Source organism: Papilio xuthus, unplaced genomic scaffold (genome assembly GCF_000836235.2).
Source record: "Papilio xuthus unplaced genomic scaffold, Pxut_1.1 DF827461.1, whole genome shotgun sequence".
NCBI lineage: Eukaryota > Metazoa > Arthropoda > Insecta > Lepidoptera > Papilionidae > Papilio > Papilio xuthus.
Genome location: NW_013531188.1, coordinates 4,424,411 through 4,443,170, shown reverse-complemented (window position 1 = coordinate 4,443,170; position 18,760 = coordinate 4,424,411). Strand labels below are relative to the sequence as shown.

The following is an 18,760-nucleotide window of genomic DNA, read 5'->3' as shown; positions in this document are numbered from 1 at the left end:
ATTTAAATGTCATAGTCCAATTCAAAATAAGACCTAGCAATAAATACTGAAATGTGCCTCACATTTCTCAACTTGAAAAAAAAAATAAGAGATCTGTGGGTTTCAAAATGAAAAATATTGCAGTTTAGGTAAATACAAAATTACACATAATTTTAGAATTTTTATTTATCAACAACAGATATTTTTACAATCAAATAACTCGACGTATAATTTGGAATGTTAAGTTTGACCCGACGTACCAGCGTGCATAAGATCCATGACCACGCCATTTTAAAGATTTTATAAAATAATGTAACAAAAAAACCTTTATTTTGTATGTTATGCAACAAATTACTTTGGTTCATGCAAAAACTATAAAAAAAGTAAAAAAAGAATTCTCTATAAACTTAGTGCTGATTAAAAATTAATTAATTTTTTGGTATTTTTGAACCAAAATGATTATTTTGTTTCAACAAAAAAAAAAGGATTAAGTAAAGCCTAAAGATTATAAAAACACCAAAATATAAGTTAAATAATATTGTGCGAAAAGATATTAATATAAAAATCTTATTTAAAAAGCTAATCTACATCACAACAGTGGAACGTAACGTGTTACTTACTTTAAAAATCACATAGCCTTGATCTTTAACTTATATTAAAGTAACTTAATTTAGACAAATCTTACGACATTAATTATGATCATAGCGTCTCCCAGCAACGCGTCATAACCCCGACATCCACGCGTTTGAGACGTGTCATTTTTGATACTTTATTTCTCTAACCATAGGTTTCTGAGACCATAATCTCCGTTTAAATATTATTTTCTCTGTTTTGTCAAACATGACGATATGTTTTATACAGAGCTTTTGATCTTAGAAATCAACGGTTACTCGTCGACATCGCGGCGTACACTCGTCGCTTACGCGTAGACGCCGCACGAACTTTTGTAAGACGCTACCGACTTGGATTATATCGAGTTATTTAAACAACAAAATTCTATCAAAATATTTAAGATCTTTGGATTCTCTAAATGCGAGCCGTTTGGACGGAATCATATTAGAAATTATGGCTAATCAGTTAAGTATATATAAAAATATTTTTATATAAGCCCTTTAACTTTTTGATTTATATGATTTGGCCGCAAAATACTTTCAAATCCAAAAGAAAATTTATTTAGGTTTCAAACCGTGTTATTTTGTTCATATTGGTCAATTCACACAATCAGCTTAATTATTCAAGCGACTGTCTTAAAAGTACGTAGAAAAAAGTGTTAAGTTTTAATATTTGGATTTAATCACCGAAAATAGCACTCGTTCCTAACAACTAATATCCCGTCATCTGTTACTCAATCATTTATAACAGACAAATTTTCCTCAGATATTTTCTCCAAACATTTACTATTCAAAGAAGTCAGATTACTATTAGCAATATCTTCTTCAATTTCCCTTTCTAATATTTCAAAGTCGTCATTTTCAGAATATTTCAAACATTCATCAGACGAGGAATCCTGATAGCACATGACATTTTCAATATTCACTTCGACTTCATCATTTTTCCTATCTTTCATAATAAGCGAGGGACTGCTATTACTTAAAACACGAGTTTCTTTAGTAATTTTGGGAAAGAAATCCGATTTTGGTCGTGCTTTGTTTTCTATACGTTTTCTTATTGTTATTGGTCGTTTATCTTTTGATATAACGCGTTGTATGCGTTCCTCTATCAGAGAGATACTTCGTTTGAAGACAACGGTGTCTTGTGGTCCGTTTTCTCTTAAGCCGTCGATAGCATCTCTAGATTCAGTATCAGAGTTATCACATCTGAAATATATTGTATCACAGCCGTTTTCTTGCTTCACTTTAATAAGACAGCAATCGTCCTCTTTCTCGCAAAGTATTTCATGCAGAGAGCCGTGCAGGGGAATCAGTTTCACTTTCCCGCCAAAGTTCTCTTGCATTTGTGTTGATAGATCGTCGTCAATGTACAAGTCCTCGGTACTGCGAGCTTCCTGTGAATTAAATAACACAGAACAACATATTATATATTTAAATAAAAAATATATTAACTTAATCCATGACATAATTTCTTTAAAAGAAAAAGTTCTTTAACACTTTTATTTTTTGTTTACCCACTTGTACGATCCATATTGGATCCATATTACGTTAAAACTAAAAATCCTCAAATTAGTCAGTGCAAAATTAAAAAAAAAAATAGCCCACACTTATCGGCTACCTTCTAGTAAAAGTTCGGTCAAAATCGGTCCTGGTATTTCAGAGATTACCCGGAACAAACCATAGTTTGCCGACAAACACACAAACAAAAATAATACAAAATTGGTTTTTCGTTAATATCTGCATAAATTAATATACTTCGATATATCATACAGAAAATACAATTTTAATATATATAGTTTCTAAATACCTGAATAGCATTGAAAGCTTGACATCGTTTCAATGAATTGACTTGTAAATCTTCAAGAGGAATCTCTTCATCCTGCAGTTTGTCTTTGCCAGAGTTAGTATCACATATAGTAACATTCACGCAGTTATCCAAAACTTGTAGACTATTCTCTCCGGATCTACTAAAAGTTATTTGAAGTAATGGTTTATTGTTACCGTTAATTTTAACTCTGGAAAATGATTTGACAGTTTCCTTTTTGTCTGATTCGTCAGATTTCAAACCTTCTAGAACATTCGTTACACCTTTGTTTATCATTTCCTCGTTTCTTGCAGATGTATCGTCGAATTCATGATTTTGGAACTCTTTTCTAATAAGTTCTCGTATAAATTCTTCAATACTTCGAGTACTAGTAGACTGGTCTACTTTCGATTCTTTTACGTCAAACGAACTTGAAGACCTATTTACAAAATTATTTGATTAAGTTATATAAAAAAAAAATCATGCAAAAGCTATTTTATTTGACTGTAATACTGAGAAAAATTATAAATGTAAGAGAGTAAGTTTCCACTGCCGAAAACATGTATATAACATTGTTACCCTTCTTATTATCTCTGAGAAAAATACAGTTATATGTTTTTGTATAAAGGCAGTGGAAACTCACTGCTAGGTTTATTTTTATAGTGTCAAATAAGCGGAGGCATAAATCGTAAATAGCATGGTCACCCTCTACTGCTGTCTTTCTTCCATGTATGACAACTGTCAGTATCAAAAGCGAAATTAACGCTTTTTGACATCGCGTCTCGTGTATGGTAGCACTGATCCCATGGATGACCTGAAATTGTTTACAAATTTTTTTAACTTTAAAATTTTAGGTTATCATTTCCTCTGTATACCATTAAATTTTTCTAATAAATAAAATTTCTTGTTATATCACCAATTTTCCATTTTGCAATGTTTTATACAAAAATAACAGATTTTTTTTCGAAATTGAACAATAATTTAAATACAAAATACCCTGAGTACAGCTGAAACATTATTACAAAATTTATAAAGCGAAAGAAATTATTAATAAAATAAAAATATAGAAAATAAATCAAATTGCAACCAATCTCTTATTAATTTAGTTTTGAATTACCTTCGAAAACCATCCCATAAATTACATACCACAACCTTCATATTAATATATTAAAAAAAAAAACAGTACGAATCTATATGTTAGTAAATTAAACGCATTCATGCAAAACAAAATTTATTACAGCTAATAATGTGCACACAAGCATTACAATACCGTGGGTTTCCACTGTCGAAACATGTGCTAAAACATATCTTAATCATTCTAATTAAAAACCAGTGTTAAATCAGTGTAAGTGGAATGTGGAAACCCACGGTTACAATGTTAATATTAATATAAAATTGTGTGAACAAAGCAAAGCAAAATTATTATTCAATTATACAAAGATATCAGTTGTTCCTTATAAGATAGAAATAAGAAAAAAATTAACTTTCGTTTAACTTAAAATAAATACCATAACTAATAAAATTTAAATGTGAAATAAAAAAAAACAAATGTTCGTGTATTAGAAATATTGCAAAATATATGGTTACATTTTTATAAGAGCACATCTTACTAATATTAAAAATGCGAAGGTTTGGATGTTTGTTTGTTTGAAGATATCTCCAGAACAGCTACATACATCTCTTTGAAATTTAGCATAGATGTAGAACAAGTCTGAAAGAACACATAGGTTACTAATTAAGATTTTTTATTCCGCTCGGACGGAGTCGCGGGCGACAGCTAGTAAGAATATAAAATTATAACCAAATACTCCTTTAAGTTAAACTTAATAATTACAAGCACACTAAATGCACACAAACAAATATAAAAACATGCAGATGACAAATTACTGGATTTAAAGAACAATGCCATGACAATTTCCGTTTGCAGTAAAAAAAAACAAGAAAAACGGTGCATAGTCTACAACCTGACCAAGAATAAAAAAAATTCTGGCCTTGAGTATTAAGGCCGCGTCTTATTATTCTTGATAAGGTATTCCTTATTCCAAACCAAGCTTAGGTGTGACTAATTGTGGGTTACCGAGACTAAAATCTCCGTTTTAAATTTATTGTTATCTCTGTTTTGTCAAAGATAATGACTATTATATATTTTATTCAGAGATTTTGGTGTCAGAAACCGACGGTAAGTCTTAATGTGCCAGTTATCCTAGCAATTACAACAAAAAAGCAACATTTCTGATGAGAATACGAAATAGGTACATGGCTTTTGGTATTGTGACATTTTTTTTTAATCAGGTTTTCATTTGGGTCTTTCATGTTGAGAATTTTTCCTATTGGGCCGATTGAATCTATAGAATCAAAGAAAAATTCCCATCGGCCTGATTGATAGGTATGCCTGGCCAATCGGCCCAAGGAATAATACATTTTCTATTGGATCGATTGAGTACGTAGAAAAATACCATTTCTCCAATTGATTCTATGGCTTATCGGATCAATAGGCCCAATGAAAAAAAATCCCATACGGCCGATTGATCAGTAAGCCGATTAGCCTAAATTGAAACACCCTTTATTTATTATTGTTACAGGCTGTTCGAAAATAATTAAATCTCTTAAGGAATTATAAGGTTTGATTGCAGGAGTCTGTATATTCACTGACCGTTCTTGTTTGGTGGCGGCGGCAGGCGGTAGTTGGTACGCACTTGTCTGACACCGGGGCCGGGTAACGCGGACACTGATGACGTCATCGCTACACAGTGGGATGCCGGCTTTACCGCGCGCACCTCACTCCTATAAACAAGCGTTTTTTATGTCGCCAATTTGTTTTCAAATATCTTGGCGGCTCTAATACTTGAGAGTGACTGCACCGAACACGATGTCATGTGTGTTGGGGAGTAGTAGTCCCGTATGATGCGGGGGGAAGGCACTGCGCAGCGAGCACATGTCCTTGAGCTGCTAAGATATTTATAATGCGATTTTTCTATTATTTTCCTTTTAGAAAACATCTGTGCGGTATCGCGATAAAAAGATAAGACAACTTTGAGTCATGCCGCAACAACAATTTTGATTTAAAATAACTTTTATTTTATTGAACAGATATATTTTTTTAATGCAAATATATGGCCGATAGGTTTTACAATTGCCTAAATATAATATCATAGTAAAATGTGTGTGTGTATATATTTCTATTCTTACTTATTATCTTCGGGCAATGACAGAGAGCGCGTGGTCTTCCTATTAGCCTCATGTATCCAGCGCTCGTGTATCGCGACCAGCGGCTTCACGTTCACATTGGCCAGCTCCTCCGCCTTGCCCTTCGAGCTGAAGGTGTCTCGGTACCGGAGAGACCATGAGTTGGCCCGGGGCCGGGGCTCCGGGTCCTCGGGTATTAGGAAATCATGCGGTGGCTCCACGCTGGAAATGTTATATGTTTATTTAAAAAAAAACAAATCTTTATAATATTCTGGAAACAATGACAAAAATTTTTACAATTTGGAATATATCATCTACTAGCTATAGCCGTGACTCCGCCTGCGCGGAAATAAATAAATACTTAATTAGTAGCCTAAGTGTTCTTCCAGGCTGTGTTTTACACCTTTGACAAATTTCAGGAAGATTCATGCAGCCGTTCTGGAGATACCTTCTTACAAATATCCTTCCATCCATACATCCAAACATTCGCATCTATAATATTAGTAATAAAGTATGTTACCGTTTAAGTCCTGTGTAGCTGTCTCTAGCAGTGTTGTCGCTGGCAGCGCCGGGCGAGCGCGGTGCGTGCAGTGCGTGCGATGCGTGCGATGCATGCGGTGCGTGCGGGGAGCGCGGCGGGGTGGCGGCCTTGGAGCACGAGCTCTCCGCATCCGCCTCGTTACCTGACCCCAGCCCCACCATTGGAGATGTTTGAGTCTCTTTCTCATACGCTGAAAACATTACATCCAAAATTTTATCACCACTTCAGGGTAATCACACACAATCAGCAGTTCAGATATCCTTGTTTGAGTTATATAATTCTCAATACATTTTATATGTTTTTTTTATAAATGCAAATAATTTTATTTCTAACTAGCTGCCGTCCGCGACTCTGTCCACGGAGGATTAAAGAAAGCTCATTTAATAGCCTATGTGTCCTTTCGGACTATATTCTACATCTATGTCAAATTTCAGCGAGATCCATGCAGCTGTTTTGGAGATACCTTATAACAAACATCCATCCATCCATCCATCCACACATTCTCATTTATAATATTAGTTAGAAGTTGTATCACACTGATAAAATTAAATTGTTTACAACTTTAAAATAATTTACCTTCTTTGACTGAAGTTCTCTCCCGGACTTTCTCCGCACTCTTCTCCTGTCCACTAAAATCACCAGATAGCCAAGCATTCTTTCTTAATTTGTTACTCCTAGCTATCGGTGTGGCCGGCAGACTGTAATGCTTTATATCAAAATTATACGAAGACCTTTCATTACGTTCATTATCTTTGACAATAGATTTAAGTGTATCCAACTTGAAATCAGGTACTTTAATATGTAAAGGTTTGTAAGATTGCGGAGTGAAACTGCGGCTTAACTTCGTAGTGGAACGTTCACTTTTGTCTTTAGTATCGCTGCAAGTAAGACTAAAACCTCGTGTATCCGGACTTAAAATACTGCAATATTCAGTAGAATCACTTTTATGTAACACAGGTGTACCGAGTTCTTTAATTCTAGGTTGTATTTTAGTTTGAACTGGAGTCGAACAGACGCTCGAGAAGTCATTATCTGGTAGATGTTGGAATTTGAGGAACGGCTGGAGATTATCTGTGACTGTCTCATCGTCGGATATGAAACATTTTTCTGGTTGTTTAATTGTTTCTATTTGTGTTCTTCTTAATGTTTCGTATAATGGGCTTGTGAGTGTTTGCGAGTCTTTGTCGCTATCTGTAGAAGTATTTTGCTTGTGTACGACCACTTTGTGCCGTATCCTGGCGCTGGTGCCTTCGGAGTCAGTTGGCGAGGTGGTGTCCCAGCTCTGGTTACTAAAATTGGATATCGTTTTAGGGAATCTCGTCGCTATTATGATATACTCCATGTCATCAAGGTCGCTCTGAAATAGAAAAAATAGAATCGAATTAATACATGTTTAGACATCAATGAGCATAAGAAAAGTGCTGAGTGACGATTATGGTATAGTTCTTTTCAAATATCTTTGCGTTCCAAGGTCATTAGTGCACTGTGTAGTGCCCTCCCCCGCATCCCGCTACGCCTCGCTGTACCTTAAATTGTATTCTAAAGAGAAAACGTAGTTAAGAGCCCGCAATGTATCTGCAAACTTCTGTAAAAAGACGTACATTTTTGCTATTACAATTCCTCAGGCGCTTTACTTAGATTTACTAGGTCGTCCGTAATGTTAACCGTCTGTAGGATGAAATTAATATTAACGTACCTTTAGTGTTTGAAGCGTGGTCTGCAAGGTCTGCAGGTCTGTCCTCTGGTCTCGTGCTAGTTGCAGACCATCCTGCAAGGTAGCCAGTAACGCGCCCGGGTAGGAGCCATCCTGCGGCAGTCTGATGCCGGTCTTCCATGTCAGGTACAACTCTTTCAGTTTGTCATACTTCAATGTCTTCCATGGGATTGTCGCTGGAATGAAACATTTTATTAAATTATTTAACTTTTGCCCGTAACTTTGGCCGCGAAATATAAAAAAATAATAAGCCTTTGCGCCCTTCCATACAATAATCAATATATGTGGCTAACTATTGTGTATACGCGAGGTGAAATTTTTTTTTTTAAACTTTAGTCTGTCTGTCTGTCCGCAAGGCCGCGATTGATTCGGGTAATGTCCGGAACGGATGGACCGATTTTGACGGGAAGGTAACTGAGGCAAATGGTCTTTTCGTAGACTACTTTTTTTAAACAAATAAATTTAAAATAAACGTAAAATCTTTACTTACCATTACAGCACTCCCATAGTATAAGACATAGTGAATATACATCACTTTTAGAGCAGGGGTAGACCTGCCCGAGTGCGTCCGGCTCGAATAGCTCCGGCGCTAACCAGCGGTAGTGCGAGCTATCTCTGTAGGTAGAGTACTCCTGAGCTACCGCGTTAGAAGTTAGGTACACTTCGGATACCGTCTGAGGTAGTAACAGCTCGCTATCCGCTGGCACTGAACCTGATGTATCTGAAATAAAAGTAGGATTACACTGTTTTATTTAGTTTCTATACTATTTGTAATTAAAAACGAAATAACTTTAGCTTTCGTTATTGCAAAGACTTTCGACGTAAACAAAAAAAAATAATTCATAAAATAGCATAAATGTGCATCACGAGTGGTCGACGTCACGTCGATTTGTTGACCTCCGATTGGCAAATTTGAATTGCAACGCACAGCTGAGCGGGGGTCTTATATGATGCGATAAGGAATATTTCCAATAATCACAAAATTATTTAATGGGACATTGTTACGTAAAAGTTCGTTACCCCTGGCCTAGATCTATTGCACTAACCTTGTATATTAACATATTGAGGCTCAGGTGTAAACTCGTACTCTTTAATTTCTCTCTTCTTGTTGCTGAGTCGTAGACATGGAGCGACGTCGGCCAGCTTGGCTGTGCCGTGTGACGTCACGAGCACGCTGGCACTGGACAGACGCGAGTGCACGTAGCCCTGCATACGTAGGAAAAGTAGCGCGTTCGCGATATCCAGTGCGTACTGGACTGACGTCTGGGCACTTAAGATACGACCCTGGAAAGTGTTACACATGACAAATATCAATAAAATAGTAATATACATTTAAAAAGAGAAAGCTATACATAAAGAGATTGCCTTGAAAACTAATAAATGGTTTTCATTACGTCATAACAAAATAATCTACATATAACAAAGATGATATTAATGTGGACATCCGATACAATAAAACAACTAGAAATATTTAGTACAAACATTCTTTAAATCACTAACCATAGGTTTCCGAGACCAAAACCTTTGTATAACATATCGTCCTCCCTGTCATTATCTTTGACAGCACAGAGGTAAGAATATGTTTTAAACGGAGATTTTGGGCTCAAAAACCCACGGTAAGTACGATCAAACTAAATTTTGTATATGATTAGTCGTAAATATTCATTTCCTTAGTATTACGAGTAGTGTCGTAGTATTTGTAACGGAAACAGTTTTCTTTCTCAAACCTTAAAATCTATACTTATACAGTTAGATATATGTATTAACAAAGATTACCTGTACATGTAGTATTCCATACAGCGAGTCCATACATCTCTCGCAGATTATGTTGACATTATTATGAATGTCCGTGTACAACCCCATTAGCAGAATTATGTTCGGGTGTCGAAATTTTCTACATGGAAAAGAAATTTTACGATAACATAGAAACAAAAATTTAAATTTGGTAAAATTTCCGAGAACTTTGAATCTTATTTGTTACTTTTCATTATTAACAAAATGGAATATTTTCATAACTTTAACACTACGGTGAGTAATGTAAATCATATGATTTTCAAAACCATCACATTTCAAAATCGATTCAAACAGTTCAAGCTACAGACAATCACAACAAAGAGTAAACAAACCTACAAACAACTATCCATCTATCCATTCATCCATCTATCAATCCGTTACATTCTATCCATTTCACAAAGACTTACTTAAAAATACTTACCTCAGTATATTTATCTCTGTGTTTTGTTTCTTTTTAACATGATCAATGGTGACTCCGTGCAGTTTCTTTATCTGTACGGGTACTAGACCCCACTTGCCAGTGTTCCAAGACCTACTTTTGTCCAATGTCACACTCATATTACTAGAACTTGTCACAGCCAGCCCATAAGCGCTTACGTCACTCTGCAAATAGTATCATATGTTCATAGCAAAAAATTTAGAAAAAAAAATGTTATCGATGTTAATGATGGCTGATATATCTTTAAGGTAGTTTGACATCTTATTTGTTTGTGTGTGGGTACGTAACAAGTGAATTATTGTGTTACTTTTTGCCGTAAGTATTCGTGATGTATATTGAAAAGTGTTTGGCATCATAAATTTGCAAAACATAAAATGAACGGAAAAAAAATCATAGCATAATTTATTTAACGTAAAATAAATATACTATTTACGTCATCTGCACAATTATTTGATAAAATAAAAGACAATCTGTTATATATGTGATACTATATATCAGATTATTATTTTTGTGTTATGTGTAATTGATATACATATGTAAGTGTCAGTATATAATATTATGTATATATTGGTAACGCTTTTACTTTTCAATGTGCGGAGGTCAAGTGTACACCGCTGTTAGAACATTCGTGTAACATGATACTTCTACATATTCATTAATACTATTTTAGAATAAACCAATCACGGTCAAGTAACTGTATAATTAAAAATGACCTTAATCTACATTCACCGAGCGAACGGCCACCCGAAATCTCTGAAACAGCGAAGCGACCTCTGCCCATAGACATTCGCAATAGGAGGAAGATATGCACAGAAAGAGAATATTTTCCCTTCCCATGTATCCCCTCATACGGAATTGCCATCCTTGTCTTATAGGAAAAAGGGTAGAAAGTGAAAGAGGATTAAAATTAGGTTCCGGTACCACACTCATCAGACGAAACGCGGAATTGCTTCCACTTCACGCCTGTCTTCTGTGTGGTCGTGGTATTGAGCCGGGCCGATTCGTGCGTAGATGTAAAAGCTGGCTTTACCACCGTAAATTTATATTTATATGTGTATTTTTATTTCTGTAAATTTTGGCCGTCAGTAAAACTGGCCGATATAATTTGTGAAAAAAATATCTTACTTTAGTATCATCAGACTTGGTGGTGTTAGCTGACTGCCCTTGCAGCTGATCGTCAGCCCACTGGTCGAAGTTCTTCAGCTCGTTCATCACCTCCCACATTTTCTCTTCACAGCTGTTATCATTATTTAATTCCCTAACGGAATTGTGACTAGAAGACATTCCATCAACATCGTCAATTTTTTTGGAACCTTCGATAAACTTCTTCACATCACACGGCAAAGAGTCATTCTTAAGGAATAAAGACGGCGATTTTAATTCTTCATCCTTGAAATCTATATGTCTCTGTACTGAATCTATATCTGGTGATCTTTGGGATCTCTTTTGATAGCGAGCTTTTGCTGACTCGGAGAATGAACCGGAATACATATTGCCTGGCATGAACACCTGATTTTGGAACAAGAACTGTATATTAGGTAATTTATCGTCTAGACTAGCTCGTCTAGCGTTGCGTGACTTCTTTTTGTATTTAGCTGCGGAATTCTTTTCGTAATTAAATGTCGTGTCTGGATCTCCTCCGGTGCAGTCTGTGCAGGAGGCGGGCAGGGAATGTCTTCCACATTTCCGTCTTACTGGAGTAATATTCTGTGGCTCTTCTTTACCTAGAGATCTCCTCGCTTGGAACTCCGCTAAATCTCGTTTGTATTGTTCGGTGCGGATGGTGCCTTGTGTTGTGGCTGGTGGCTGATCGTCTGTTGATTCTGTGTCAACTTGCCGCGCTGCTACCGTATATCGTTCCCTGAAATTAAAACATACCCTCAAACATTTGCAATTTCATCAAACAGTTTTTATTTGCTGCTTATTATGTAGAAGCAAAACAATTTTTTTTTCATCACTCATGCGTCCCACCCAATCATATTTATGCGTAAAAAGTATCGCTTACACGCGAGCTCGGATTAGTAACTCAAGCTTTTAACAGTAAATTGTTCCGTTGCCTCTATTAGGCGAGAGTGTCTAACAATTACAAGATACATTTTTTTATAAAATGTTATGTTTGTATAAAAACTAGTAGCATCTTAGTAGCCATGTGTTTTAACTTAATTCGAGGTGAATAATTAATTTAACTATACGAACTAATTGCTAAATTTATTCAAGCTATACAAACTTGGTGTTGTTAGCCTTTATATTATAATATGCCAAGCGAAATTACTAAATAAGTTTACAACCTGAAAGCCATATACTTGTCATTTATAAAAAAAAAGTATTTCTACTTATAATATTCACTGTTCGTTACATCAAACAATTCGAACCGTTATTCGGTTCACTAAAGTCGGCATTTAGCATGGTAATGGACAAACGCAGTTAATGGAGGTACATTTTAGGCCACAATTGCTTCGAACACGATAATAGCCATGGCTGGGAACGTCGCATTACAAACGGAAGCTAATGGCCGAACGGAATTTAGCAAATAGTTCCGTGAGAGAGTCCGCACTTAAACTGCCCGTAATTATAAACAAGTTATTATAACAAAAACAATTATATAGTGAAATTAGTACAGAACTAAGCATTTAATGTCTCCATATAACTTTCATACTTATTTAATTCTTATATATACAAAAGAAAGTCGTGTTAGTTACACTATTTATAACTCAAGAACGGTTTCACCGATATGGCTGAAAATTCTCAAAAACCCACGGTAAGATACATGTTTGTTAGAAGGTATTTCCGGAAGGGCTCAACAGATGTAGAAAATAGTCTGGAAGAACAAATAGGTTTACTTATTAAGATTTTTTATTTGCTCGCAGACGTTGTCGAGATCGACAGCTAGTACTTTATGAATTATAATCAACATACAGCAACCGAAAATGTAGCGCCATTTACAGTTTTTCTATTTAAGATCTCATTTCACCATTTCAAATCGAATTCGCATTAATGTTACGTCAAGTTATAGCAAATCGTGTTTTAAATAATATCATTATCAACCAAAGAATTGGTACAAATAGAAACGGTAACAACGATTAAGAAATCTGTAAGAATTAATTTTAATTTCTATTTAATCGGTAACAAAAAACGGACTTCCGGCTATAAACAACCGATGGCACAAATTAAAATAACAAAACTGTTTTGAATAAATTAAATCTGCAATAGGATTTAATAGTACAATACACAATATAGCAAGGTTAGGCAATTTACAACAATGGTACTGGCAATATTGAAACTTTAAATATGGAATTAACCGCCGAAAAACCCTTAACATATATTGTTATCTCTCTCATGCACTATAAAAACAGAGATCGGTATATGTTTTTGTGCATATGTTGGCCAACTGATTTTGTTTTCTACTTCTGAGTCCATTGAATTTATTATTATGAAATTAAGTTTATCTTTTAACTCATATGAATGGAATTTATAGATAATATCGATTTATTATTTAATTTGAATTTACGGTTAATTGTGTGCAAAGCTTAACTCGATTACAGTTCAATAACATGCAAAGGTCACATCCAGTAACAAAGGCCGAACGATCTTGTACAGGTTTTTAATACGGAAAAGTTTTTATTGTTAATATTTAGGTTACAAGCATGATCTCACACATGTCATTGAATAATACATTTTTTTGCATATTAATAAATATTTTTTTTTATCTTGGTGGAACCATTTATTTTTGTATCTACTATTGTGGATTGCCGAAACTAGTGAATGAAAACATTCTGCCTGGTTTCTGAGACCAAAATCTCTGTATAAAATATATAGAAGATAACATGTTTTAAACGGGGATTTAAGGCTCACAATCCCACAATAAGTGACCTAAGTTTAATTGTTATGCGACCAAAACATGATTGCGGCGTGAAGGCATACCGGGTGGAAGGCAGCCTATACCGAAGTCAATCAATACTTATTTGGGGAGATTAAATTCTTTGCAGACAAAACGCAATGGAGTAGAAAGTGAAAAAATATTTATTACACTATCCGTCTAAGCGAAAAAACAAATTACTTTTAGTATTCAGTTTATTCAAGTGATAAAAGATTTAGAGAAGAAATTTCAGGCAAATGGAAACTTTTTCATCAATTGTTACGAAATTCAAGATTAATTTTTAACAAGTAGATCTACAACAATGGAAACAGCATTGATTGAAACATCTATACAGACTATAAGACATCAGACAAGCTTTGTCTGAACAACTTTCACTTGACTATTTGTTGAACGAATTCTTTTATTGCTTTTAAACTTAAAGATACTGACGCACAGACAGATTTGTTTATATAACTATTATCTTGACAGTAAAATTAGGTAGCGGACGATGATTTCTATTCGAATAACAAAGCTTCGGATCTCTTATTGTTATTTATGATTACGCATTATCAGTTCTACAATTTATCTATTCTCTATCTGATCCGTTATTCACAAATAATACCAACGGACAGACAATTTTAATATTTTCTGTAATCAAGATTAAGAAACTTTCACAAGTACATTATTTACTTTTATTATTAGTTCTTATGTATTACGTAATATCAGGCGGATAAACAGCAAATTAGGTTAATAGTCTTACTAATATTATAAATGCTAATCTTTGATTGGGTGGATGAAAGTTTGTTAAAAGATATCTCTATAACGGCATGAATCTCGCTAAGAGGTATAGATGTAGAACATAGTCTGGAATAACACATAGACTACAATTTTTTTTAATTCTGTGTAAACGGAAACGCGGGCGACAGCTAATTTTTTAATACATTAAAATTATCATTAATAATTTTCAATTTAAATGGATTGGAATAAAACTCATACAACAATTTAATAATCCCGATAGCTTAATAGGTATAGCACAGACTGCAAAACATTAGTTTGGGGATTGAAGTCTTGTAAAGGAAATATATCGCTGATTTTACAAAAAGACGATAATATTCACCGACTACTTTGGCCTAGAAAAGAAGCATATCTCTCTCTTGAAGGATGTTTTACGAGATAATATTATTTTCTTAGGATAGGTGGTTGTATGTGAAAGAGTTTGTTTAGCATATCGGAAACGTCAAGCGAATCAAATTATCTACTACAACGCCTGCTCTCCATTTGTCTATAATAACCATAGTGAATAGAGTGTCAAAATGTCAAGTATCTTTGTACGTCTTTATAGATAGATATGTCCTTGGCTTTTATGTTATGAATGGGGATTACTAATGTTATGTCCAACATATGTTAAGCCTTTTACTGTTTGTTTCTGAGGTCAAAATCTCTGTATAAAACATATCGTCATCCAGGGATGAAGTACAGGTCCTTATCTTTGACAAAAGACAGATAATAATATGTTTTAAACCGGATATTTTTAGCCTTAGAGACCCACGGTTAGGATTCAAAATACTCTGGTGCTTTTAGACTTTTCATGTCTCATTTCGTACCTTATATGTTTTACGTAACTATAACAATAAGATATACCTGTTTATTTTAAATGTACCAGACCCATTAATACAATATAATTCCAGCTAACCTGTTTTTTAGTTTTTTTTAGATTGGTTGAGTCATATTTTTAAAAAATGATCTTCTCACAGAACATTTTATTTCTGCCGCTTTTTCATATTTAAATATTAACATACCTTTATTATAATGAATTTGCCGAAACAATAAAGAATTACGTAATTTCTGTATGCTGAAAATATTTAAGACTATCAAGAATGGGAATGCGGGTACTTTGTAAAAAAAACAAGATAAATTCACACAGTTTAGTTTTAAAGCGAAAATTTAACATACTTTGTAACACACAAAGAGTCGAGAGGCATGCGAAAAAGTATACAATGAGGTTTCACTTTTCGATAATATCCATTGCTACTGAAAGGAACTCATTAAACTGCGGGCTATCAATTCGAAAATTGTATTGAACAAAATGTGTTGAAAAAAAAATTAAACCGTTCGTAATGAGATGCTCCTCTTCGTGACCGTAAAACAGCCATAAGTGTTAAAAAGAAAATAAACTCTAAATATAAAGGAGTAAATACAGATAGCAAAGCTTTTTTTCATATGAGTAAAAAAGATACAAGACTTTTGAAGAGAGGCCATTTTATTTATCAACTAGCTGTCGCCCCCGTCTCCGCGCGGAACTAAAAGAAAACCAAATTTGTAGCCTATGTGTTCTTCCAGACTATGTCCTATGCCTTTCAGCGAGATCCATGCAGCCGTTCGTGAGATACCTTCTTATAAAAATCCATCCATCCATCCAAACATTCGCATTTAAGATATGTATGTTAATTTTTACGTCATACTGAAATAGAGTATCGATGTGAATTTGCAAAGGGTACAAAACTGCGTATGAATCACACATAATACAAATAACATATTGAAGCCGCACGCACCCTTCTTTCGGTGAACGAAGCCATAGTATTAAGTACACCTATACAACGGTCCGCTTGTTTTTATTTTATTGAATAAATTGCAAGTGTAATATAATATGACGTAATTTTCAACCACCGATCGTATTTAAAAAAAAGTAGCAAAACAAATATAGTTAAGCTATAATTTGGACGTATTTATAATAATTGATTCCAAATAATTTCATGAACATTTTCTTGTGATATATTTGAGTGTCTTTGTTTTTGCTTTGTTAGCGCTTCAAGATAGAAGAAACGATACTATGGGTCTAGCACGAATATTGTGAAAATCGTCTTCGTATCGTCATCGTCAATTATGTCAAAATTAGTATGAGATTTTTTTATATACTTTACACCAGACGATACGATGATTGTCACAAATATTCGTGCTAGGCTGAATACATCAACGATGACAATAAAAAAATTGGCCGACCCTATTTAAAAAAAAAATCGGCTATGCCAGTAACAAACACCTATGTTTGTTTATCAACATAATATAAGCCGATTTACGTAACAAGATTAAGTACTGCTTAATAAATATACAACAAGAGCAAGAATAAAGTGTTTACGGTTTATCACACAACCGTACGTTCACACTGCTGATTGCCGATACATTTACAATAAAAAAAAATGTGTTTATCTTAATATTTTGAAAGATAGCGAGATGACGAGAAATATGATGAGAAATATTTCAAAGACACCATTTGAGATGGATATATGTTTTGTACAATTGTTTCGGCAGTGGTATTGTAATCTTACTCACGTACAACCGAAAAGCAGTAAGGTCAGCCGGTAAATACAGAGTTAAAAGGCGCTTCCGAGGTTACCTATAATCGGTCATACGAATATAACATGTAAGTACAATTGTAACAAAACATGCATTGAAAATAAAGGTTTCACAATAGAACCATGGTATGTGACCTCCATGTATTGTAATCAGATCAATAGATTTTATACAATTCAGCAAAGGATTGTGTAAGTATATTATGTACCGAGAATCTATGTAACAAAAAATTTAAAGTAAACATTGAAAAACTGAATAAGTATTAATAGCAACATATTAATTTGAATAAATTAAAAATCGATTTGAGAAGATAAAATGAGCATTACTTCGCTTAGCGCATTGTATTTTACGTATTTCTTAAATAAGAACAAACAGACTTTACATTTGAAGAAGTTAAGTTTTCATGATAATTATAACCTACACGCCGCATTATGTTGCATTTTTTGAAAATAAAGTTAATTTATTAAATGTGACGAATTAAAATATTTACAAATTAGTCATCACACAATATAAGGGTAAATGTAAAATGTTATTAGTATTTTTGTATAATTTTAATATACGTACTCACCGCCGCAACCACTTTAAAACTCCCATATTCCGAAACCAACACTTCTTTAGCTTTTTTTTGCAATAACGCACCGCAAACAAACTATCTAGTCAAGTTTATGTTACAAACTTTTCCTGAGGCAACAACTAAAGCAAAACTGAAAGTTCACTGCAAATTCTGATCGTTACCGGCGCGGTTTAGTCCGAGTACCGTAAAAACGTCTAGCAACAATGACCATCGATATATTGTGCGGTCGGACAAAACATCACGAACAACAGAGCATTCGCAATGAGTTGAATTCAGTTTTTTGTACAAATTACTTTTCGTCGCGCTCTGGTGATCCACTTCATCCGCGCCGGGCGGTCCGCGATTCAGTCTACCGTGCTTACATACAACTCTTTGACCATTTAAACTAAACGGAATTGACCACTATTTGCAGTTAAGTATGCATGAACTGATAAATAAAAGGGTAGCGTATTAATAAAGATCACCCGCAAATCTGCGTGTTATTACCGTGGCTCAGTTGACATTTGTATATCGGAATGACTTCTTGTAACTTTATATTCAAAAAGAAATTTCCGCATAGTTTTCTTATTGGAAAAATACTAAAATGAGAATAATATATTATACTCCTAAATAATTAGCACATTAGTTTACGTTGTTTATTTTAAATTTTTTGACAAGAAGTAATACAAACGGAAATATTATGACGAAAAACCTAGTCAATTATCGATTTAATTATTTTACGTGATAAATGTATGTCTACAAATACATAAAAAAATACAATAATGTGCATAAAATATTGGAATCGTATCTGTTATATTTTATCTTACTTTATTATAATTATAGAAGAAGTATGGGTAATGGGATTAAAAAATAAATAATGTAATTATTCGATTCTACGCATGACACATTTTTTGAGTTTTCTGTATTGCTCC

At 34.1% G+C, this 18,760-nt stretch overlaps 1 protein-coding gene across 2 annotated transcripts; it reads right to left on the bottom strand.

Moving 5' to 3' along the window:
- Positions 1 to 147: 147 nt before the first annotated feature.
- LOC106119517 (uncharacterized) lies at positions 148 to 18,477 on the bottom strand. 2 transcript variants are annotated; one of them, XM_013314556.1, is made up of 14 exons: positions 18,336 to 18,477; positions 11,194 to 11,929; positions 10,051 to 10,232; positions 9,612 to 9,729; positions 8,882 to 9,119; positions 8,326 to 8,556; positions 7,818 to 8,011; positions 6,698 to 7,478; positions 6,101 to 6,311; positions 5,584 to 5,802; positions 5,048 to 5,178; positions 3,100 to 3,208; positions 2,398 to 2,833; positions 148 to 1,984 (listed from the first exon to the last, which is right to left on the bottom strand). In XM_013314556.1, exons 1-14 carry the CDS (start codon positions 18,404 to 18,406, stop codon positions 1,325 to 1,327), a joined length of 4,317 nt encoding a protein of 1,438 aa, XP_013170010.1. In that variant the 5' UTR covers positions 18,407 to 18,477; the 3' UTR covers positions 148 to 1,324. The 2 variants fall into 2 exon arrangements, with proteins under 2 accessions (XP_013170010.1, XP_013170011.1); XM_013314557.1 differs by lacking the exon at positions 18,336 to 18,477 and adding an exon at positions 17,844 to 18,312.
- Between the last annotated feature and the right edge of the window lie 283 nt (positions 18,478 to 18,760).